Source organism: Columba livia, chromosome 2, assembly GCF_036013475.1.
Source record: "Columba livia isolate bColLiv1 breed racing homer chromosome 2, bColLiv1.pat.W.v2, whole genome shotgun sequence".
In the NCBI taxonomy this organism is placed as follows: domain Eukaryota; kingdom Metazoa; phylum Chordata; class Aves; order Columbiformes; family Columbidae; genus Columba; species Columba livia.
This window is the reverse complement of record NC_088603.1, coordinates 128,427,212-128,450,766: the sequence shown is the minus strand read 5'-3', so window position 1 is coordinate 128,450,766 and position 23,555 is coordinate 128,427,212. Positions and strand designations below refer to the sequence as shown.

Here is a 23,555-nt window from a genome sequence, read left to right as displayed (position 1 = left end):
TCTCCTTTTGACCCTGTAACATCAAATATGATCCCAATTCATGAAACCAAAACAGCATCATACCATTTGGGGGAGCTTTATGGCATTATGGGATCCTGCTATCTCAAGGGCAGTGCAATGTTGAACCAGCTGCCTTGTGGTGAGTCAGTGCAATCACAGTCTAAGAAAGAGGTAACAGGAAAATTGCAAGTAGTCAAGGTAACTCAACTGTAAATGTACTTTCCTTTACCAATTATGAGCAGTTAGAAATGGAAGGGCAGGTTGCACCTGCACTTTTTAAGCCAATTGAGGTGAACAAATCAAGTCTTAAAACATGCTATGAAGTATTCTCCTGCAAGTGCACAGAAGATTGAACAACAAGGACAGAAAGCCATTGTATTGGTTCCTGAAAATCTTTCCTCAGAAATGGTCAACTAGTAGGATAGTAGAAATATAGTAATAAGAATTTAAAGGAATTTTGGAGTAGCAACTATTGAGGATCCAATTTCATCTTGAAATGGACAACACTACTTTTGATAAAAAGCCCTGGGTGCTTTCTGAAGTAACCTTTGTCTCTTTTCTCCCCCAGTGAAAGAATTATAAAATTAATTATGAGAAACTTACTTACCAGGAAAACATGTATCTCAGTCTGTGCTTGTTTCCAGAGACAGGTGCTGTTTAAAACATACCGCTTTATATGCTGACAGCCATCCAAGTTATGCTAAGCACACCTGTGAGAGAACGTGTAAATGTCCCTAAACCCAGGTGTGACACAGAAAAACATCCTTGAGAGAGGACCATGATAGTCTCACTCTCACAAGGACTGTGCAATCAATTACTGTATATCTTTAGTTGCATCAAGAGATCCTTAGTCAAGCACTCTTTTTTTTTTCCAGATTCAAGCCAAAAACAATTCTACTTCTTTTGCCATGACTGTTTCCTATTTTAAACCAGGGTCCACAGGAAAAGACCTAGACATTGTGAATCGGGTTTTCAACTTGCCTCACTGTGTCAGTTCAGTTGAAATTGATGGCTTTGTAATATTTTACTCTCATTGATGACTTTGCTCAGTAGTGTTGTCATTTTTCTTTTCACGGGCACCCATTCAAAGTACAATGTATGTCTTCACTCTTGCAAGATTAGGTTAACTGCTCTGTTTAATTTTAAATATTAATTCTAAAAAGGTTCTTTTTTGATGTGTACAGATTTCCTTTAATAGCACAGGTTCATTCTTGCCAAGAATGCTGGTATTGACAGAATAGCCATTTTGTTTAGCAAAAAGGAGATAAATCTGGATTCATTTTATTTTCCAACTGCTGACTCAGAGAAATCTACCATGGAAGGAAAAAAGAAAAATATATCTTTTTTTTTTATGCCAGATTGCTCTTTTTAATTAGTTATTAACATAATTCAAATGGTAAAGAAAGGTAAAGGACAGAAGTCTGACCTCACCTGTTCCTGCCGTGAACAATGAACACCCAAAGAAAGAAGGCGAAGTCTGAAGGTCTGTAGAGAGTAGAAAGAGAACTCATTTTCCCAGTGTCATTGATGTAAAAGCTGATGTGTTGTTAATAGAGTTATTCTGCAAGATTAAATTATCTGAGATGTCTCCCAGCAGCCTGATCATCATTAGCTGAAATCTAAATAATAGCTTTTTCCAAAAATGAAATTCATCCCTGAATATAGAAATGAAAGACAGAAACCTTCTCTAACGGTTCATCATTTGAGTTGTGAATATGACAGCTATGCCTACCAAAGCTTATTTCACTGCCCTTCTTAATGTGTAGCTCCAGATATTCATTTTCTTTTTCATGTCTCATTTCTCATCTCAAGCAATAAATTTTTTAAAAGTCAATGTACAGGAATATAGCCATGATCACAAAATTTTAAAAAAAGGAAAAGAGAAAGAAAAAAAAAAAAAATAGAAAACAGACCACAAAATAATTTGCAAAAGAATTCAGCTTCAGCCATCAAGAAGTATCTGCAAAGAACATACTGTAAGATGGTGACAGGAAGCAGCCTGGGAGACTCTGGAACATTTTAGCTGCTTAAAATGTAAAGTGATCATAATGAAGTGTTTTCAGATGTGGCAGCACTTTTTAGAAGAACTGTGAAAAGAACAAAATTTCTGGCTTAATATTATGTAGAATATGGAAACAAGCATCCAGAAAGTGGGAAAACTGGTGTAGAGTCTTATAGATTAATTCTTAACACTTTAAGCTTTTGCTTTTAAAATACCAACCTATCTGTGTTAAGATAACACTCTAGAAGAACCATGTTTATTATATCTACAAAATCCTTGTCAAGACCAGGTCATCTGTCATACATCTCAGATCTAGAATCAACCCAATAGTGAGGGATGTGGTCACTTGTAATTTTACCAGTTTAAAATCTAGGTGTATCACAGGTCAAATAGCTGGAAAAGTGAATATTATATGCAGATACACAACATTGTACAAAGAGGAGCAGAGCACAGCCAAAGTGAGGATGTTTGTTACGAGAGAAAGAGCATCTATCCTGACATAGTATGAGCGCTGTTGAGATAAAGCATTGCAAGATGCCGACCTGCCTGGTGTTCAGGAGGCTGCCTAGGTGCCTTCTATACAAAATTTATTCCCTAGAGAAAACGAAAAATAATTTCACCAGAAAACTGAATGTAAGGCTGCAGCCTGCAGCCTTCAAGTACCGTGTGCCCTTTTCAGCCTTCCCTCAATACAGCTAATTATGAGATGCCAGAGTGATGGAGTTTTCCTTGACTCCGACAACTCTGGGCAGTGATTTTCCCCCTGCTGACCACGACACTCTCTCACTGGCTGTGTGCCCCCATCTGAGAGCCCCCACCGACTTCAGCAGCGGTTCCTGGGGAAGCCGAACTCCTCTGTCTGCTCTGCCATAGCTCAGCCAAGTCGAGCAAGTGTGGTGGAAAGTTCCAGTATAATGAAGGGCTGTAGTGGTGTTATCTCTTCCCATCTCTTCCGTCTTGCTCTGGTGGCCTTCCCTGTCGGACTGAAACACAAGGAGGAGACTAACACAGCGCTTCCTCTTGCCTGATGTTTGCTTGTTATTCCAGCTAATTTGCTCCAAGAAATAAACTGCACTTAAAAATTAAAGGACCACATTAATTCTGGTCCTTTAGGCCAACAGCATATCTCCAGGCATCCTTAAAAACAAAACGAAATAAGACAAACACAATCACAATTAGTAAAAAACCCTCTTATTTCTTTTTTTTTTTTACTAGTCAAAAAGAAATCCCCGTCTCCCCCTCCTCAACCCCCCCAACCCGGGCTGATTGACAAAGTGAGCAGAATCCGTGTTCTCGCACCAGCGGATATCTGTTACATGAGAACTTTCTTCTGGCGCCAGGAGGTATTTAGAGAGTTTGCCTGACTATTCCACAGGGAAACACTGTTGAAAGTTGGGGATACCTGAGGAAAACTCGCTGCTGGCCAAACTCCGGGAAAAGCAGAGATCCTTTACAGTTGATAACATCTCGTTGTCGTTACGGCACTGGAAATGTCGGGGAGAAGGGGGACGGAGTAAATAACAAGTAGCCGCTTTTTTGGTGCTGGGAAGACGCTCTGGCCTTGCACCGCGGGGCGAGATGACCTTAAGGGAAATGAGCAGCTCAAAGAACAAACCTGTGTGGGTTTTTTAAAAATTGTTTTTAAAGCATGTGTCCGCTTATGCTCAGGCTGAGCGAGAAGCACGAACCCCCGCCCGCAGTCCAGACGGTATAACCAGCCCCGGCAGCTCGCTCCCCCCCAAGTCCCCGGGGACCAGAAGCCCCCACAGGCGGACCGGGTGTCGTTTCTTCCTGTAACCGAGAGTTTCCTCCGCCAGGACGGCGATGGCCCGGGTACAGGCTCCCCCGAGGGCCGGGAGAGGCCGCCTGCGCCGCACCGGGGCTCGCCCCGGGGCTGTTGGGGAGAGGAGCGGGGCAGTAGCGGGCCTGCGGGCTGGTGTCCGGGCGGCGGCGAAGGGGAGAGGAGAGGCGGGTTTTAACCCCGTGTTTCTTTTTAAGTTCCTTCACCAAGTGAATCATTGAGCATGTTCCCTTACGGAAAGTTTCACAATCACTAGGCAAACTAATTTCTAGTAAATACTTATTTATTTATTTATTTTCTCCCAATTCAATTGTTCCCTGTTTGCCCTATTTTACATGGTTTGAGCCACTGAGTAGCTTTTCATTTTCTTGTATTATGGAAAGCCATTTTTTGGGGAAGCACCGCTCCCCCACCCCCCTGTCCGCCAAAACACACACACTCATTTTCAATAACTGTTCGGGTTGGCAGTCCTTGGGTTTCCCCGTTATGCTTTCAGGATCCCCCACCCCAAGGTGCTAGCTCACACGGAGCATACCCAGCTGGGTGCCTGCCAGGGGACCGGGACATCGGCGCCACGGCGTTGTCACCTTTGGAATGTGACAATAAGAAAGAGCATCCTTTAGTGATACCTCGAGCCGTGCCCGACCTCTGGCCAAGGACAGGGCACCCACGGCACGGGCTGTAGCAAACGGCATTCCTGGTACAGGTGGTTTTAGCGGGGAATGAGAGGCACCGTAACCTTCTCCCTTCACTAGGTGCCTTTGCCGGAGGATCTGAGCCGTTTGCTCTGGGTGGCATTTAACAAAGGTTGTAATTCATCCACCTGCTTATCCTACAGCACCAGCAATGTCTAGCATCCCTTCGCGGCAGGAGTCTTGCATGCCTTCCGCGCAGCCTGTAGGGGTGTTGGAAACGCTTGTGGAGAGATCAAGACTGAGATGCTTGCCAGAGGCTGTTCTTCTCCCTTCCAGATATCCTGCCTTTCTCACCACAGCGAGAAAATTAATAAAAATGTCCTTGTTACAATAAGGTCTTTCCGAAAAAGCGTAAGTGCACTTCAGGTCGGAGCGAAGTGACTTGGTAACGCTGTGGAGTTCGAGGGAAGGACAAATGCCAAAGGAAAGCCTTATTTAAAGCACTTTATCGAAAACACATCATCTCCCTCCTCCACCCTGCTTTGTCGCTGCCAACACCCCAGAGGATGAATGAGAAAGACATGAGGCTTTTAGCGGTTCCCCCTCCTTTCCTCGGAGATAACCTGCGTTTTACAGCCCTGGCCTCTGAATATATATATTTTTTAATTTATTCTGAAACTGTAGGAAAAAAATAAAAGGTTTATACCCCTTCTGTCTCATCCCAGATACCTGTCGGGCTGTCAGCGCCGCGCTCTGACGCTGGGGCGGCGGTTCCCGGGCCCGGGGCAGCTCGGTCTGCACAGGGATGCTCTCCGCCCACCGTGGCGCCGGCCCGCAGGGACAGCACGAAACAACCTAGGCTGCTGCAAAAATATAGGAGAAAACTGGGTTTCGTGGACTCCTGCTTACTTGGGTTGGTTAAATTTATTTACCAAAATACCTTCCGGAAAAGTGTGAGGAAAAAAAATTAACAACCTGTCCCAGCGCGCCTTCCCAAATCAGGGATCCCCCCTCAGCAGAGAAAAGTTGCTTTTTGTGGCCTCATGACCAACAACCGTGGCAGAGGCAGAGCCCCCTGGGGAAGGTCCTCTCTGCAGCTTCTTCCCATGCAGGAGCTGTTTGAGCTGCTGCTCGTATTCCCTCACACGCACGCTGGGCTTTGCAGAGCCGGGCTGCCCTGGCACCGTATGCAACGTGCAGTGATGGACCCTGAAACAGGAGCAGCATGCTGGCCTTGGAGTCCGGGCACGGGTCACATCGGGGTTCTACCTTTTAACAGAGAAAAGGGAAAGGGACTGCACCTGATGAAGGGTGTAAAACGCTGCCCTGATATAGCAGGGACATTTTCCCTACGCAGCATACAGAGAACACAAAGGATCAAAGGATCAAAGTCTTGACAAATGCAAGCATGATATAATGCCCTGGCCCCATCAAAGACTTTATCCTGAAAATGATATCTTGGTCAGGGTCGCAGAAATCAGCGGTTTGATGGATATGAGACGGTCAATTCTGCTCGGTTTCGTTGAGTGTAAATCCGAAGTAAGCCCTGAGGTTCACTCCTGATTTACTCCATTGCATTTCCCATTTCCTTTACTAACCAAGAAGCAGGCAAAGACGACTTGAGACTTTAGCTATCCCCGCCGCCCCCAATCCTTTCAATTAATGAGACGAAGTATCCATTATGCGTCTCCTTTAATCCGCCGAGGCAGAGGTAGAAGCGAAAGGTGAGATTTGCCATTGTGGCTTTTAAGACTGGGTACCATTTTCTTCTTTGTTTAAAGAAATTCAGCACTTTCTCCCATTAATCTTTAGCGGGGAAAACGTTCAGCCCGCACCTGTATAAACAACCCAGATGGGGGGAAAAAGTAAACCTATATCTCTTCCCCTGCAGTATCTTTATATATATATTTATACGGATAATGTAGGCTAATTGGGGAGGCAGAGCAACCTTCAAGTCCGGCGCGCTCCCCTTTCACCGTGCAGCCTGTAGGACCCAGCCAGAGCATCGTGGTGTCAAACCAAGTTCAAGAGATCCAGTTGCAAGATCAGCTGCCTGTTTCGGTGGTTCGCGAAATGTCAAGTTTCACTTGGAAAGGTTGCCGTCAAACTCGGCTCTGATGTGGTTCTAGCCCCAGCGGGTGAAGCCGAGGTTTATACAGCGTTAAGTACCCCTCAATAAGACCACAGGGCTGGCGGAGAGTGAAGTGCAAAGCACTGGGCGAAAAGGCAGCCGGCGGTGCCAGGAAAGTTGTGCCGCGGGAGCCGGGAAGGTTCCACTGGGCCAGGAGGGAAATGGAAGGGAAAAACCAGGAGTAAAAACTGTGGGACAAGATCTTTCCACCTGTTGTAGTCATTAGATTCTTTTCTGCGAACTGAATTTTCACTTTGGTTAACCGTATCCAGGCAGGGCCGTGAAGGCCAGCGAGGAACTAAGTGCTAGTTATTCATCTTGGAAAAAGGAATATTTTGGGGGATGGGAGGGATACAAGTTGTCGGTTAATTTTTTTTTGTTGTTGTAGTTGTTTATGTTTTACTTATGCTCCTGTCGAATTTTCATATCAGCATTTCCAGTGAATACTTGCACCCCCACTCTCCCGTGGACTCAATAAAAGATGTAGTGCAGATTTTTTTTATTATTATTAAAAAAAAAAAAAAGAAGAAAAACAGCGAATCCCTCGAAAAACTGCTTCGTTTAATTTGGCATATGACAAACAGCTATACACAGCCCAATTAATTGGCTTTTAATTAATCGCTCTGAGGAAGAAGAAGCACTCGGACACGTTGTACTCGTTTGTTATTTTCGATAGCTTCACAACAAGTTTCTGACACAGCCCGCACCTTTCCAGCGACTTTTTGCGTTGCTTGCCACAAACCTCAAACCCACCCCAGAGTGCCGCGTCTCCCGCTGCCCCCGCCCGCTCCTGCGGAGGGCAACGGGGCCGCACAGCCGCCTCCCGAGGTAGGGCAGGGGAAGACCCCGGGTTTGGCCCCGTCCTGCCGCATCGCTGGGCGGCGGAGAGAGGGACCGAGTGCGGGTTTACACGGCGGGGAAATCCCCCGACCTCGGAAGAAAGGCGAGAGGGACAGCGAATGCAGACAGGTTGGGGTAGAGCTCCGGGTGGCGCTTAGCCCGACTGCCGCTGCCTTAGGGATGGGCAGTGGTGCGCCCCGCTACTTGAGGGATCAGCCCTGGGGGCATTTTGCCTCATCCGGGGCGAGAAGAGGACTCTATCCGGGAGGAAAAGCGCTTCTTCACACAGCGGCGTTACTCCCAAGAGCACAGATACTCCCGGAGACATCCCCGCGTGTATTGGGGTCTGCGCGGGCCAGCGCGCAGCGTTGCGCTGGTCAGCGCGGAGAGGCACCGCCCCCGGCGCGGGGCTCCGCCGGGTCCTACCCCCTCCTCCGAACCCCCACTCCACCCCTCCGCCCGGCAGATGGTTTGCTCCGCGGACACCCGATATATAGCGCTGTCAAGGGGCGCATCCCCCCTCCGCGCCCCCTCCCCCCCCCGCGCCGGTACGGACTCTCCGCGGCGGGGCCGCCCCGCGCTGGGCCGACTCGCCGGCGCGCCTCGGCCGTCCGCCCCTTCCCGCCTGCCCCGCCGCCCGCCTCCCTGCCTCCCGCCCGGGGCGATGTCCACGGGCTCCGGGAGCGAGGCGGAGGAGCTGCCCGAGATGGACCTGCGGGCTCTGCAGCTGGACTACCCGACGCCGCCGGCCAAGCGCCAGCCCCGCGGCGAGCTCTACCCCTCGGGGGACAACTCGTCGGCGGCGGAGGAGGAGGAGGACGACGAGGAAGAGGAGGAAGAGGAGGAGGACGGCGAAGGCAGCTGCGCGACGGGGCCGGCGGGCAGTGGCTGCAAGAGGAAGCGGGCGCAGGGCAGTGGCCCCGGGGGCAAGAAGGCGGTGTCGGGGCCGCGGGGGCCGCCGCCCGAGGGGAAACAGTCCCAGCGCAACGCGGCCAATGCGCGGGAGCGGGCGCGGATGCGGGTGCTAAGCAAGGCGTTCTCCCGACTGAAGACGAGCCTGCCCTGGGTGCCGCCCGACACCAAGCTCTCCAAACTGGACACGCTGCGCCTGGCGTCCAGCTACATCGCCCACCTCCGGCAGCTGCTGCAGGAGGATCGCTACGAGAACGGCTACGTCCACCCCGTCAACCTGGTACGGCGCGGGGGGGCGCGGAGGAGGGAGGCCGGGCGCGGCCCCGACGCCTTCGGGATGCGCGGCAAGGGGCACCCGCGAGGGTCACGGGGGAACCCCTGGGGCACCGCCCGGGGTAGCCCCTCTGGCCTGCACCTCCCGAGCAGGGTTGGCAGCGCTCAATCTGTGCCCGCTGTCGGAGAAGCCGGGGGTGGCCCCGACCCCTTCTTAAATCCCCGGTCATCCTCGCCCCGGGAGCGATCCGAGAGCCGAGTTTGGCCTGCGGTGATGGCGGGTGTGTCTGTTCTGGGGAGTCGGAGTAGGGGACCCTAAAGAAATAAATTCCTCGGGCATTAGGCAAGCCTAATGTCCGAAAAAGGAGTAATTCGCTCTGCGGGCTGGCCTGGAGCAGAAGGAGAAGCGGTCATTAGTTCATCCGTACAAAACTAAACGCCTTGATGCGTGCCACGGGGGTAAAAAGGTTGCTTATCTAATGCAGAGTGATTGTGTTTGAATAGTTCATATGCTTTTTCATTTATACAATAATGCAAACAATTGCAAAGCAAGAGAGATGTTGCATTTTTTTTTTATGAGAGCCATTTGTTGCTGACCGTTGCAGCCCTGTTGCAGAGCATTTAATTATCATGAAAAACGTAATGAAAATATTTGTTAGAGGAACTCGGCTCTCCCTGTGCTTCCCACAGGGACTAAAACTTGATGACGTGTTTGCAACTGAACCAGAGTTAGACATCTATCAGTAATAAAGCTCCAGTTTCATACCAGGATATACTTTCTTTTTAATATGAAATACCTGTTTTCGCTTACAGACTTGGCCATTTGTGGTTTCAGGAAGACCTGACTCTGACACCAAAGAAGTTTCTACTGCCAGCAGATTATGTGGAACTACTGCATAGTCAAAGTAAATAGTTTTGTTGTTGTTGATTTTTTTTTAATGGGATGTATATTTTCAAGAGCTGTGATTTATCAGCTCCAGACTAGAAAACAGGGACAAACCCCATCTCTAACAGTGTTAAATCTGTGTCCCCTGTCATTCTTTTCCCTTAGAGTTCTGAGGGAAGTCTATTTAAACCAGTAAAGAAGGGAGGCAGTGGAAATTAGAGTTTTTATGAACTGACCGAAGCAGCTGAAGTACGAGATTTGGAAATGCTCTTCTTTGGCTCCATCATTATTACCACAGCCTGAGGACCTGTTATGCTGAGGTTTTTAAACTAATGGAAGAAGAATATAATGATATAGAATTAACAGCATGGACCAAAATACAACTCCACAAACTAACCCAAACAGTGTTATTTGTATTCTAAAGCAAAGCAGTATTTTAGAGTAGCTTTGAAACTCAGATTTATAATATATTTTGATGGCTTTTGTATTCACTGATCTGGTTTATGGCAACTACGCAATAATTTTTATTTTTTTGTCCTTTTAACCAGAATTTTCTTAAAAACGTGTAAGTGGCTACATTCTGCATTTCAGCTACAATACATTGGAATTGAACTAATTCCTTTGGTTATGTCACAAAGTGTCACATGTAAGAATGTGGGACTGTCCCTAAAAATGTGTGCCTTAATCTGGAAGGGAATTCTGCTTACTGTAAGGACAGGGTGCATGTGTTGTAAAGAATAACTTTGTATGATGCTGCAAAATAAGAAGAATGCACAACGTTTTAAACATTTTTCCTGTACTGACATGTTTACCTTTGAAAAGTTTACCCTAAAGTGAGTTCTAGTGACATTTCTTCACTGATTCAAATGCTGTAATAAAAGAGGATGCCATCAAATAAGTTGCAAATGTAAATAACTCTATTTTTTTATGAATTACATTAAAAGCTTGGTTACAATGACTTACTGGTACTGTGATAGTGTGTGGCTGCTTCAATACAGGAACTTCTTTGTAATGTAAGTTCTTGAAACCTGCTTTCGTAAACACAGTTATCTTCCTCATCTCTTGAGAGCAGATAGCTCTCCAGCAGCAGAGTCAGATAAGAACACTTCCACCTCAAACTATTCATGTGAGCTATAGTACTATACAGATCAGCAGGGAAACCCACATTTTACCAACTTGTAGAATTCACTGTCATAATCTTTTCTGTGAATCAGAAAAATAAATAAATGTAGATTAAGAAATGAATGTCAGTTATTTGCGCTGCTTCATAGCATGAAAGATAGTGCAATAGCTCCTTTTGCTGTTCTCCCATCATCTTACATTTCCATCTGTAGTTTGTTTTGCTTTTATTTGCATTTGTGCATCAGCTGAGTTTCCTAGTTGGGAGCAGACTTTTCCTGTTTCAAGATTAAAACTCCTAGGTTTTTTTTTTTGTTTTTTTTTTTTTTTTTTTTTTTTTTTTTAATCAAAATATTTTATCAGCAGTTAACTCACAGTAAGGGAGAAGACTCAATTGCTTTAGAGAAGATAAAGCCTCCTGTTCTTCATTTAAGCAGCCAGGAGGAAGAAACATTCACTTAACAAGAACCAGTTTAACATGGTTTCTTCTCTGACCATCCTGTGTTGTAGATTTCTGTTCTGAAATACCACATAGAAGCCCAAGAATGAGTACTGGTTGTATCTTTCAAGCAGATGTACTTAAGAAAACTGCTTTTCTTCTTGTAAATTGTAAAACAGTCCATAGCCACTGCAAAATAACATGAGGGCTCAGTCCAGGATCTGCTGAAATTGTTGCTTTTGGTGATTTGAGGGCAAGCGGTACAGAGACTGTAATATAAATCTTTCAGTTTTAACCAGAGAAAGGCTGTGAAGGAAGGGGGCTATCCTAATTTGTAGTTAGGTAACTAAGGTGGACCTCCAACTGACCTTCTATAGGAAGCTTCATAAAAAGAATATAAGCAGTAAATCTAAAAGGAAGGACTTTTAGGAAGGCATATGGTATCAGAAAACTCAACCAATGTTTATCTGAACCCTAAGGAAAAGATTATTCAGCAATTAAACTAAGGTGCCACTTGAGATAATCTCAGTTGTGATATTTAGCTGGTTTTGGCCTTGATCCCAGCTGTAATTGCTTAATGACTCCAGGGGATCAGAAAAACAAGGAAAGCACGGAGAACTTTAAACAGTATAGAAAGGTCCATGCACAGTGATGGAAAAAAATGCTCAGGAAAAATTCCCCAAAATGAAATGGTTACATTAAGTAAATACAGTAGGTCAAAACTGGGGGTGAAGAGTGTGACATGAAGAAAAACACAGTATTGCTTCCATCCATGCATCATGCTACATGCTCTCAAATACTTTTTTTTTTTTTCCTTGTGGATACATAATATACAAACATACTTTCTTCATAAAATAATGAATACACTTACTGTATTTGTAACTGTAACAGACACATCAATGTGATGATGGTGCCCTAGTAGACTGTCACTTGTTTTAGAACAGGAGTACAATGGCCACAGGTGACATTTCAGGTCAAAATCTGGAGAGAAAATTACAGCTTTTAGATAGTGAATGTTGTGTAAGACTTAATTCTTTGTTTCAAATACCTCTATACAGAGATGCATGTATTAGTGTATACTTATTTATCTTAATATGGCAATTAGGTATGTTTGGATTTCTCTAACAAGGATCTGATATTTCAAATCATTAATTTTAATCCTTAGGTTCATAAATATTATTTTTAAAAAGTAAATTAAGTGATGAGGCATTAGGTGATGAGAAAAAAGTTCAGGTAAGTGAGCAGGCTCCTTGTGGGTCTCTCCTGAGATGAAGGCTGCCCTCTTGCCAGCGAAGTGCCAGGTGGGTCATATTTTCTGGCTTTCCTCACCTATAAAGACACATCAAAAATACATGCACACTGTTTTGAATCCTTTTCTTAAATTCGCCAACAGAAGAAATTCAGTTCAGTGCTTTATATGAACAAGGTGATCAAAACGTTCTAAAATGCTGGGTTTAAGCATTAACAGATTTCATAGGAAGATAATGTGTTTTTGTCCTTTTTTCTATGAAGTTTTTGTCAACCCGATAGAGTAAAATGATTTCATTTTTAAAGTCTGAGTGTTTGACTGTGTTTGGCTTATAGAGCAGGGGGAAACTTAAATTGAAAAAACTACAGTCCACAAACACACACATTTTTATTAGATTTGGCAAGCATATGCTTGATTATTATTTTGTTACGTTAGTAACACCTTTTTACCTTGGCACAAGCTACAAGGTGAACCCATCTTGATCCCATCAAGGTATACAAATCTTCCTAAAGTGGTTTTACAAATAAAATGCCAAATCGTCTGCAGCCCATATTCAGCTGAGATCTGCTTCATGTGAAACCTTAAAGGCAGAATACCTGCACTGACTTTCCTGGCACAGAGACCATATGTAAAGAGGAACACCTGTTTCCTAAAAATATTTTTGTGACTTTAGACTTACACAAATGTTGTGTGGAACTTTGGTTTTTTTCTGTATTTTATGTGGGACTCTGATAGAGCAGATCATTAACCAGAAAGCACACATCTCCATCATGAAACCATTCCTTTCCAATACACGTTTGCTTGCACAAGGAAAATACATCTCTCATGTTGGAAATGTTAACAATTCTGATCTGAGCAAAACAAAGATAGTTTGCTTACAATAAATAACTAAGCCATACCTTTCCCATTTAGTGACTTTACACACGTACTATTTAAAGAACTCTCATACATGCTATGTATTCTGAATAAAAAATTTGATTTTCTCAGGTAAGTAAAGGTGACTACATGAGAAGTACGGTTGCCATAGGGGTCTCTCAGGTGAAAGAGGGAGCTGAATAAATTAATTTTAAGATCTCAATAACTATCTGAAAGTTACTATCTCTCTTAACTAGTTCTAGAAGGACCCTAAGGTGGCCAGATGTGTGATTCAGTTAAATAACTAATGTTTTAGTTAACTATATAATGTTGGGACGAATAAAGCCATGTTTAACTGATTGAACTTTATATGAGCCAAGTAAGATAAAAAAAAGGAAGAAGTAGGATTTAGACCCATCCACCAACACAAGCTTATAGTAACCTTATATTATAAGCAAATAATAGTGACATTATTTGAATAAAACAGCACAGAAAGCTGTCCATTCTACTGAAAAGTAGTCACTTCTCCACAAGGGGCTAATTCTATATAATAGCAAATTCGCATTTGGTATGGCAGCACAGATTCTCACCAAGGCTAGTGGCAGTTATGCCTAAGAATTAGGTTTGATCCCAGGCAGGATTTATCACACTCCGCTCCAGCTGAAAGATTTCTACACAGATACTTTCTGCAATGCACAGAGGATGGATGCTGAGCTGCCTTCCAAAACCTGAATACCCAAATTGGTATTTTAAATATATTCTGACAAAAGTGAATTGGGATCAGTTGCTACATCTTGCAGAGACTTGAGTTCCCACAGTGCAGGCTGGTTAGGCTTCAGGTACTATGAAGAAACAGGTCTCAGTCTCTTCCTTGTCTCTGAAAAACATTTGTAAAAGTAATTAGTAAAAAATAACTTTTAAAAGTGCCTTATTTGGAATGCAGCACCTGAGAATCTCACTAGAGTTAGAAGTCCCAAAAAAGTTAAGGCAGCCAAAAAGATTCATATAGGATCTATTGAACAAAACAGGCAAAACTGACAAAAACTTGTAGCTAATGTAGGGCTGGAGAATCACTCCTGTGATGTTGGGCTGCTGGCAGTTTGAAAGAGTCTGTGGCTAGAAACATGTAGTGACACTCAGAAGAAATATAATTAACCTTGATGATGTGATTGGAATTTAGCAAGCAACTGAAATCACGCAGTCTGCTCATGCTGGTGAAATTATTAAAAAGAAACCAAATTTTCAGTGTTAAAAATATGGCAAGAAAAGTGCTCTATGACAACAAAGCAGGCACAGCTGTGAGTCAGATTATATACACAGACACAACCTGAACCCAAGTGAACAAACTGCTCAGCATCTGGGAAAAGAAGTCACAAGAATAGCAAAGGATTGCATCACTTAATCAGTTTACAAAGGCCCATGTAGGGAGCACAGCATGCACGAAGGGGATGGATAACTGCAGCTTTAGATTACAGGAATCTTCACATGATCAATAAAAATAAGATAAATGGATGGTAATCCCCAAAACACATGGATGGCTTTTTAATTTTAATTCCAAGTTGCTGTGATCACAGAAGCAACATCATTAGCACTGTAAATCCCAGTCAGTAACAGATAAGAAGTAAATGTAGGAATGAATGTTCATAGAAAATCAAGATTGTATCAGCACAAGGAACTTCTGTACTCCTTGAATATAAGCAGTACAGAGTTTAAAGTAGTTCATGGCCTTAGAACTATCAAGAGGTCATGCCATTTAGAGGAAAATGGGACCCAAGTGAATCAGAAGTCTTTTGCAACAAGGAGCAGAAAGATTCCAACTATTCTGTGGTTCATTTTTTCAGGGAAGTCCCTCTTGACCTATGGAGGTGGCTGCAGAGGAGTGCAGTAGCTCAATGTTCTGGAAAGCCTCCAGAAAGCAGATGAACTGCCAGAGGAGGTACAATCTGTGGTCACTAGGGGGAAAACCAAAACAACCCAATGTCACTCATTTCTCCTGTAGAAGTGTCTCATCCCACCCTCAAAATAAATACACATGCACAACGTGTTTTCCACTATCCAAAAGGGAGATCTTGGAAAGATGTTTAATGTCAAATGCTTTTACTTGCACTCTGGCACACATACAGTCTGGACCTGTTCTGCATCCCTTTTGGGGAGACACTGAATACATATGCCAACGTCACCTGCTCCAGGTAGCAACCCGTGGTCCCCAGTCCAAGCAGCAGAGTGTGCCTCACATCACTTGTTCAGATCTCTTTTAGATCAGACTGGTTGTGTCCATCCTGGAAACCACTTTTCATCCTTGTCCTCTGGGTCCCAAGTGGGACAACAGTAACCTTCAAAGGGGGCAAAATTATAAGAGTTACATTGCTATTAACTAGGAAGTCCTGAGGAAAACTATTATACTCCTGGGTGTGACACTTTCATGCTACGTATGGGTACACTCAAGATTTGCAAGACCTATTAGGATAGCTCTGTAGAACTGTGGAGATTCAAGAAGGCCACCCCCTTGTATGCAGGAAGATCTCTGGGACTCTCCAACCCCAGAATCTCAGCTAGGTTCCAACACATTGCATCCATTTGGCTTGTGTTCAATTCTTGCTGTGTTTCATAGGAAACAGGGCAAAATTTGTGGTATTTGGGGAAGGACTGAGTGAATGACATTTTGACATGGGAAGAACAGGGAAAGAAAACAAAGAGAAAATTGAACAATTGCCTATAGGGTCCCTGGATTAAAGTAAAACTGTCATATTGGTGAAGTTCTTTGCATATGATAAACTGGAGACAGAAGCCAACATACTGAAATGTGCAAGGAGACCATAATAAAGAATAATCCCTCAAGAGTAAATTTACCCTAATCCATTAAAAATGACAGTGTCAGCTAATACATGGAGATATATGTATAAAATTTAGCTGTCTGTAAAGATATTTGGATTACAAGTTTCATGTTTAATGGCATGACATGATGCTCCTGAACTGAAAACTCTCTTGAAAGAAGGGCCTGGAGTGTCTTATACTGGCTAATGTGTAAACGTGTATCATACATATGCTTTGAAGATTATTTCTCAAGTCATTAATCATAACAAAATGCTCATAACTGCAGGACCTGCTACCAATCTGTTTCTCATAGTAACCTGGTTTGAGGTGTTTGTTCATCCTCTGATGCAGTCCAGAACAGTTCCTTCATCTCAGGGAACAACAATTCAAGATTTTTTTTTTTCCGTCTACATAATTCCCCCATAACTTGTGATGCAAATTATGTCATAAACACATTTGCTCATCAGGATTTATAAACAAGAAAAACAAACAAACCAACCCCAAAACAAAACAAAACAACAAAACCAAAACAACAACCCTTCTAGGCTAGCTATAGCCCTGATGTAAGTGTGGGTGGAACAGCTGTGCAGATAAATCCACTTAGGCTTTTTGCGCTCCTTCACTGCAAGTAAAAACACACCAGTTTCCTCCATAAACTGTTCATGCTGTATCATCTGGGGATATCCTTCGTTTGTAAGAGAGAAGTAGTTGCCATAAATTAACACCACTGGTATTGCCAACATTCTCATCACTTTGACCACCACTTCAAGTTTTGGAATAGATGCCAAGGACTTGACTGACACTTGAGAGTCTCCATTCCCACACTCCCTGTGCAAAGGGAATGCAGCTAGTTTCAGAATCGAAACACAGTATTCACATACTCATTTTATGATCTGTACCTAACCGACACTAGACCTGACCTGTGGTGATGACACAAGTAAAAATAAAAGGTGTCAGGGAGCATTCCAGGGCACCGCAGCTTCAGTGTCTGTGCTACTACATTGTTAGAGAGGTCCCCGCATGGTCTGTGGTTTTGGTATGGGCCACATGCCATGCTCCCAAATAATGCCAAGACATCATTTGCAAGTCAGGAATGGATAGGGCTCATTCACAATATACAGTTTACATGAAGTCATCTTATTCCGGAGACTGAGAGTGCACAGATGTAAGCAATATGGACACAAGCTAGCCCAGGATAGTTGATCTCAAAGCCAGAGGACAGTCTTAGTATGAAATAACAGCCCTTTATGCCATTTAGTAGTTTAGACGTAACCTCTGTGTATCAACTGAAGTCTCTAGTTCACAGACTCTGTGTTTTATATTTGTTAGATTAGTCTGCAAGCTCTTCCAGGAAGAGACCATGCTTCCTCTCATTTTTATGTATCTAGCACAAAGCCCTACATCTGATTAAGATGTTAATGTCAGGAGCAAAATGAATGAAAATCCTGACACAAATCTCTAGATCCTACTGCTGAAGCTGATTGGGTAAGTGATTTAAGGTTTTATGTCCCCTTGTAATACGTCTCAGCATGCAAGACAGAGGCAAGTCCAGCAACGGACTGAAAGAAGGCACATCAGTTTTTCTGAGCACAGTATAACACAAGAATGACATTGCATGTAAGGCACCAAGGCAACGTAACAACCCCAATTTCCTCTTTCATGTTTTCAGTGTGTCTCAAGCAATAAATACCAAACCTATTTTTTTCACTTCTCAGATATGCGTTTACACCTTGTGGCCTGCTCTAGGTGAACCTGCAGGTGGGTTGAAATAGATGATCTAGATGATGGTCCTTCCAACCCAAACCATTCCGTGATTCTGTGATTTTTGTAAAACCAAAAAAGATTTTTCCTTCAACACTTACAAAAGGGTAAATGAGTTATGAGTGACAGAGGTTTCCTGAAAGCAGCTGCTTGGGATACCTACAGACCTAGAAAGCCACGTTTCCCAAACTGGTGCAATCTCTCAGGAGACACTCTGTTGTGCCTCTGACCCTGGGCAATCGTGTGGGCCAGGGGGACGGGGAGAGCCCTGGTGGCCTCCAGCACGCCTGACCACCACAAACGGTCCCTCTTCACCACCGAGCTGTGTGCCTGTCCCCTGCCAGCTCTTCCACCACACCACAACCTTCTGAGGTGACTCCTGGTGAAGAACTGGTAGCCATGTGGGAGGGGTGGGCAAGAGGAAGCGGTTTAGGTGAAAGAGGAAAACGGCTTCGTGTAGAAGCTGCAGATGCCTCCAAAACGCTAGAATGGGTCTGGCTCTTCCTAGGGAAGATTTGGAAGGATCTCGGAGCGGGGTGACCGTACTCACCTCTTCAGGCAAAAATGTTTAAATACTCCCACAGAAGGGGGAGATTATCTCGTTACACAAGCTCGTTCACTTCTAAGCATTACTTTACTTGATAAAGAAGTATCAGCAGAAAATACCAGGAACCCTCCGCACGCAGTGGGCGCCCCCGTCGAGGCATTCGGCAGTTACTTGTCGCCTTTTAAAGTTTTTCCGAGCGTGCCTCTCTCACCTCTCCAGGTGCCGGCTCCCCGGCGCGGCCGCCGCCTCCCGCCTCCCACTCAAGACGAGACAGCCCGGGCTCTCCGTGCCCTCGCTGCCCCCTTCGTCCTCCTGCGTGCGCCCCGCCCGCCCGCAGGAAAGCGGCGGAGCAGCGTCCCGCCCCCCATGGCAGCGGAGGGAACACCGCACTTCGCTGCGGAGGGGCGGGTAATGGCCGCCCAGGGCAGCCCCACGGGCGAGCTGCGGGCGCCACCCGGTGGCCACCGCGCCGAGGTGCGCGGCCGCTGGCGCAGGAGGTGACTCTTTCCTTTCAGCGACCGCTCTGAAGTCAGCCCGGAGGCGGCGAGGACCGAGGGGCAGCGCGGGGGGCGTCCCGCCGAGGGCTCAGCTTGTGCGGGGACAGACACCTCTGGAACTCACAGCTCTGCTTGCAGGCTCTGAGGCTCCACCGTAAATGCCGGAATTTGGGGACCCGATATGACCCAAATGCCCCGACTCCCTACCTGTGCGGCAAAGAAGCATAGAGGCAGGAAGAAAGCGCGAAGGAGGCATTTGCAAATAAACATAAATACTTGTATATTGAATTAAATTAAATTAATTTTTAAAAAATTAGTATCAAATTAATTTTTTTAAAAATAGTCAAATATAAGTACTTGTTCTTTGATTTGCCACCACTAAAACTGGTTTTACCTAGCTCCCAAGGATGCATTAGTTTAACGATCAGTGAATGACCACTGGTGATTTGATTATAGCCGTTGTGCCTGTGTTCACACTTTCAAGGCCTTTGCTAGCATTGCATGTTTGTCTATGCTGCATCCCTATTCCAGGGTCATCAGCAGTTCATGCTATGTAGAGCAGCTACATGTTATCACCATATATTACTTTCAGAAATATATCAAATTTATTGTAATAATAGGCATTTCATGTTACAATTGCACAAAGCTAAACAAGACTAAAAATATTAATTTAATATCCTAGGCTACTTAATACTGGTCGTTTAATTCCTCTTTACCGTGCTTGCCTGATGGTGTTCAGGTGTGACTTGTGCTCCAAAGGCCATTCAGACCTTCTAGGAGAAAATACAAACAACTAAAAGCAATGGCAATGTTTTGTTACTATGACTATCTTTCAACAATTAGAAATTGTCAAATATCTACTTATTGAAAGCAAGTCATAGTAGGACAATCTGCGTTGGTGTTTTCATGGACTGAATAGACATTTTAGTTCTCTTCTCCTTCTTTTGCCTTAGATAAGAGAGAAAGAGATTTTTCTGTGGCTCCAGTACAAGAGGCCTGTTTGAATCAACTCCATTGTGTCGCTTTCTGAACTTTTAAATGGAATAAACACAGCATTACACACTCATTGCTAAGTACTAGTTTTCTACGCAAATAAAGTACTGAGAGGGAGCTTTCCAGCAATGGCCAGCATAGCAGATGCACAAGACACTCCATATTTCTTCACATTGTTGCCTTGAGCACAGGAATGAAAGAAATGTGTCCCATTGCTACTTGTCCTGTCTGGCAGCTGCTTGCCCTTGCACAGGAACGAAAGAAGTAGAATTTTGTCCTATTGTCATGTCTGCTTATCCTGGCTAGCATTTTTGGTCTTATGTCTCCAAACACAGTACATGGGATACAGTCTGAACATAGAGAAGGGAACATACTGCTTCTTAAGCCAGGAGATCTGTGTCAAATCAAGAAAAAATATAGAAGTGTTTCCTTCCTGCTGTATCCAGAGGCTGATTCAACAGAGATATAGTGACTGCAGCTTGCAAAATCTGCTGGTATCAATCAGTACCAGCCTGTAGTAAGAGTGGAAATGGCACTACAAGGATATCTAGAGTTAGTGTGTCTCTGTGTTCTTTCTTGTTAAGTAACCACCCCAGAAACTGAAAATGCCCCCTTACGCCTTCACCTTTTCAGTTTAAGTCTGAGCTGACAAGCTAAAATCTATTTTGACTGGAAAATGTAGCAATGAAATACTGACTTGGACGAAAATTCTCTGTCAAAAGTCCTTTTGACAGCAGTGGGGTAGGATTCGTTCTAAGAATTTAGCACATTCAGATTTTATCTCTTTCTGCTCTTCTAGTTTATGTTAGGAGTAGTGATCCAGCATGAAAACTTTTCCTGGTGTCAGAAAAAGTAATTTTAATGCATCAGAAACAAATTTCTTCAGCTCCTGAGAAAAAGCACTTCTATCTTCTTAGTCTTTCTTTCTTTTAAGATTTAAACAACATCTTTAAGAAGGGCCCACTTCATTACTCATCTTGCCATGATAGTGCATCACTTGAAGTGAATCCCTGCCCTGTTAGGAATGTGTCCCTGATGCTGGAGAGAAATTTCCTGGATGAAAGTAACCCTGTAAACCACTTCTACAGATTGACTGTGTGGTGCAAATAATGTTCCTTGTGCTGTGTGAGCACAGATAAAATACACATAAGAAGAGATAAAATACACAAGAGGTGATTACTGGCTCTCGGATTTGTTTTGTTTTTCCTCATAATTTTCTGATACTTGTTCTCCAAGCATGAAGTGGAAAGACTGTGACAGCTTCATAAGCAAACTCCTTTCATCTTGCCTTGAAGGCTGGCTTTTTCTGTATTGTAAATGGTCTCCCTAAACGGAGAAATCTGTCCAGGCAGAGTTGCAGATTTTATCTGTAGACAATAGGTTTGGACTAAAGAACCTGACTGTCTAAGACTGCAACAGCCCTTGCAGAGCTTGTAGCGAGAACCCTTAGGCAAACCCACTTCATATAGTCCATGAAAGATTCAGAGGTGAAAAGCTGGGTTGCCCTGGCTGGAAGGTGGATCAGGATGTACAAAGCCCTCTTGTCTCATCTGCCTCATTAGATCCTGTTAACCTTGGTCCTCTGACAATGAAGGGTGTCTGAGAAAATGCGAAATCATCGTTCTCTTTCCAGTTTTCTTAGGTAGACTCTTGGGGATAGAAAACAGAGACCAGTCTTCCTCTTGAGAAAAGACAGAGTATATTACTTCAAAATCAATGTATCACTGCAGAGTTCCGTGTCTCTGACACACAGTTGCTCCCAGTTCCAGTCTCTCCATCTCTTTTCTATGTTATAATATGCAATGGACCCAAAAGTAAAACCACATTTTATCCCAGAATAAATTTTTATAATTCAGGGTGGTATGTCAGCTAAACACAGCAGCAACTGTTATCATATATTGGTATTTAAGTTTGCCTGAAGCAATCGTTCTGCTACTGTAATAAGTCCTGCTGTTGGATTAAATACTCATTTGAATATTTATTTTTTTTTTCAGTTTTAATCCAAGAAAGAAACAAAGGGCCAAGAAAGTTTTGAGTATGATGTTGAAGATATCAGCTGTGGAATCTCAGCTGAGTTCCCCAAGAGCAGAACATCCTAAAACTGTAGCTGCTGAAAGCGTCTTGGTCCAGTAGGTTCTCAGAATATAAACCTGCTCCTGTACATAATCAAAGTGATGAAACAATTACAAGAAATTATTACAGCATGTTTCAGAAGCCCTTTGTGCTTCAGATCATGTATTTCTCATTCAAGTCAATAAGAATGAAAAAAAAAATCTTGTCACTGAAATTTTTATGCTTCTATGAAAAAAATTGTCCCTTCAAAGAGTAACCTGTAAATTTACAATGTGATTTGCTAGTTTCCAGTAAAGTGACACCAAGCAATATATTAACTTTTAAAACTATAGGGAGTATGTACACCTTCTAATTTTAGGCATATAATTTAGATAGCAGCTAAGATCATTTGCAGGGAAACTGAAGCCCTCTGATTTGCCCTCCAGGCAGATCTACTTTTTTGTAGATTTTGCAAGCAGATTTTGCAAGCTGCAGTCACTGTATCTCTGTTGAATCAGCCTCTGGATACAGGTCAGAAGCAGTGGTACCACCATGCTGCAACACCTCCAAAATGTGGTAGCATGAAGGGATGGTGGAGAAGATCATGTACCTGCTGTCCAAGAGGTGGACATCCAAGAACCAGAGCAGAGCTGTGAGATCCAGCTTTCTTCTGGCCTGGAGGTGCAATGGGAGGAAAAGATGTATCAATGAACTTTTCCTTGGAGTCAAAGGGTGACGCTCAGTAAAACTGATCAGGAGCTTCAAGTAGCTGATGTGCAAGGCATATGGACCTGCATGAGCATATGTAGACAAATGTGTTCAAATCAAACAATACAAGAGCCATAATGTAATTGTACGAACTTTTTAAACTTAACAGTAACATTTTTTCACATTCATTTGTACCTAGAGCAATTCTTTGAGTCCAGCAGTTCACTATTTATGTCAAAGGGCACTTACTGTGAAACCATTTTTTTTCTGAGGAGAATGAATTTGTTACGACAAAACACATCTTTCAAGAGGATACATTTAGGCTGTGTGGGAAAAAAATGTACAACCAGGATGCAAGCATGTGAAATTTAACTGGAGTTTGAAGTGATTTGCTAAACAATAATTTGGTTCTTATTTCATGAAATCTGGAAGAATTCAAGCAAAGAAAGGGAGTAGAATGTAATATTTGTACACAACTACTTCTGAACACTCTGATGCTCATATTTTGTCATTTTATAAAACTTAAGGTAAAAAGAGCTATATTTTTTTTCTCAGATAGACTAAACCGTGAAATTCACACAAACCACACTTTATGGTTTGCTGTAATGTTGTTCTGCCTGAACTCATGGCAGTAACAGTTTTACACTAAAGCACACCACAACTTGCTTTGTTTGTGACATTTATTCAAGATCACTTACTTTAGAGTTTTAAAATACTGGCTGATACTAAATTTAATTACCCTATCATTTAGGGAAAAAAAACCAACCAACCAACCAACCAAAGACAAAAAAACAAACAAACAAAAACCAAGGGAAAAAATAACTAGAGAAAGAACATAATGAAAACCTCCAAAATAATTTTAAAGAGCTTTTCCCTGATCAAAGCAACATATTTTCAAAATAAGTACTTAAAATGCTGGGACTAGAAATAAGTGGTGTCTGCATACATCATCAAAACATACGGAATCCCACTGTACAATATCCTGTTTTAATAGAGTACACTGAATTGCCCATCTGAACGACTACAGTTTTCACACTTCCT

General features: G+C 43.5%; 1 protein-coding gene and 1 long non-coding RNA gene across 5 annotated transcripts; one reads left to right on the top strand and one right to left on the bottom strand.

Annotated features, from left to right (window-relative positions):
- The first annotated feature begins 7,914 nt into the window (after window positions 1–7,914).
- Window positions 7,915–15,002, top strand: MSC (musculin). 3 transcript variants are annotated; one of them, XM_065053797.1, is made up of 3 exons: window positions 7,915–8,601; window positions 9,408–9,499; window positions 14,984–15,002. In XM_065053797.1, exons 1-2 carry the CDS (start codon window positions 8,074–8,076, stop codon window positions 9,492–9,494), a joined length of 615 nt encoding a protein of 204 aa, XP_064909869.1. In that variant the 5' UTR covers window positions 7,915–8,073; the 3' UTR covers window positions 9,495–9,499; window positions 14,984–15,002. The 3 variants fall into 3 exon arrangements, with proteins under 3 accessions (XP_064909869.1, XP_064909868.1, XP_021153801.2); XM_065053796.1 differs by lacking the exon at window positions 14,984–15,002 and adding an exon at window positions 9,646–10,438 and having other exon boundaries at window positions 7,916–8,601; XM_021298126.2 differs by lacking the exon at window positions 14,984–15,002 and having other exon boundaries at window positions 7,918–8,601; window positions 9,408–10,438.
- Window positions 12,658–18,590, bottom strand: LOC110364520 (uncharacterized). 2 transcript variants are annotated; one of them, XR_010470621.1, is made up of 3 exons: window positions 18,476–18,590; window positions 15,323–15,475; window positions 12,658–14,019 (listed from the first exon to the last, which is right to left on the bottom strand). It is a non-coding gene; the product is annotated as an uncharacterized LOC110364520 (long non-coding RNA). The 2 variants fall into 2 exon arrangements; XR_010470620.1 differs by having other exon boundaries at window positions 18,436–18,573.
- Window positions 18,591–23,555: the final 4,965 nt, after the last annotated feature.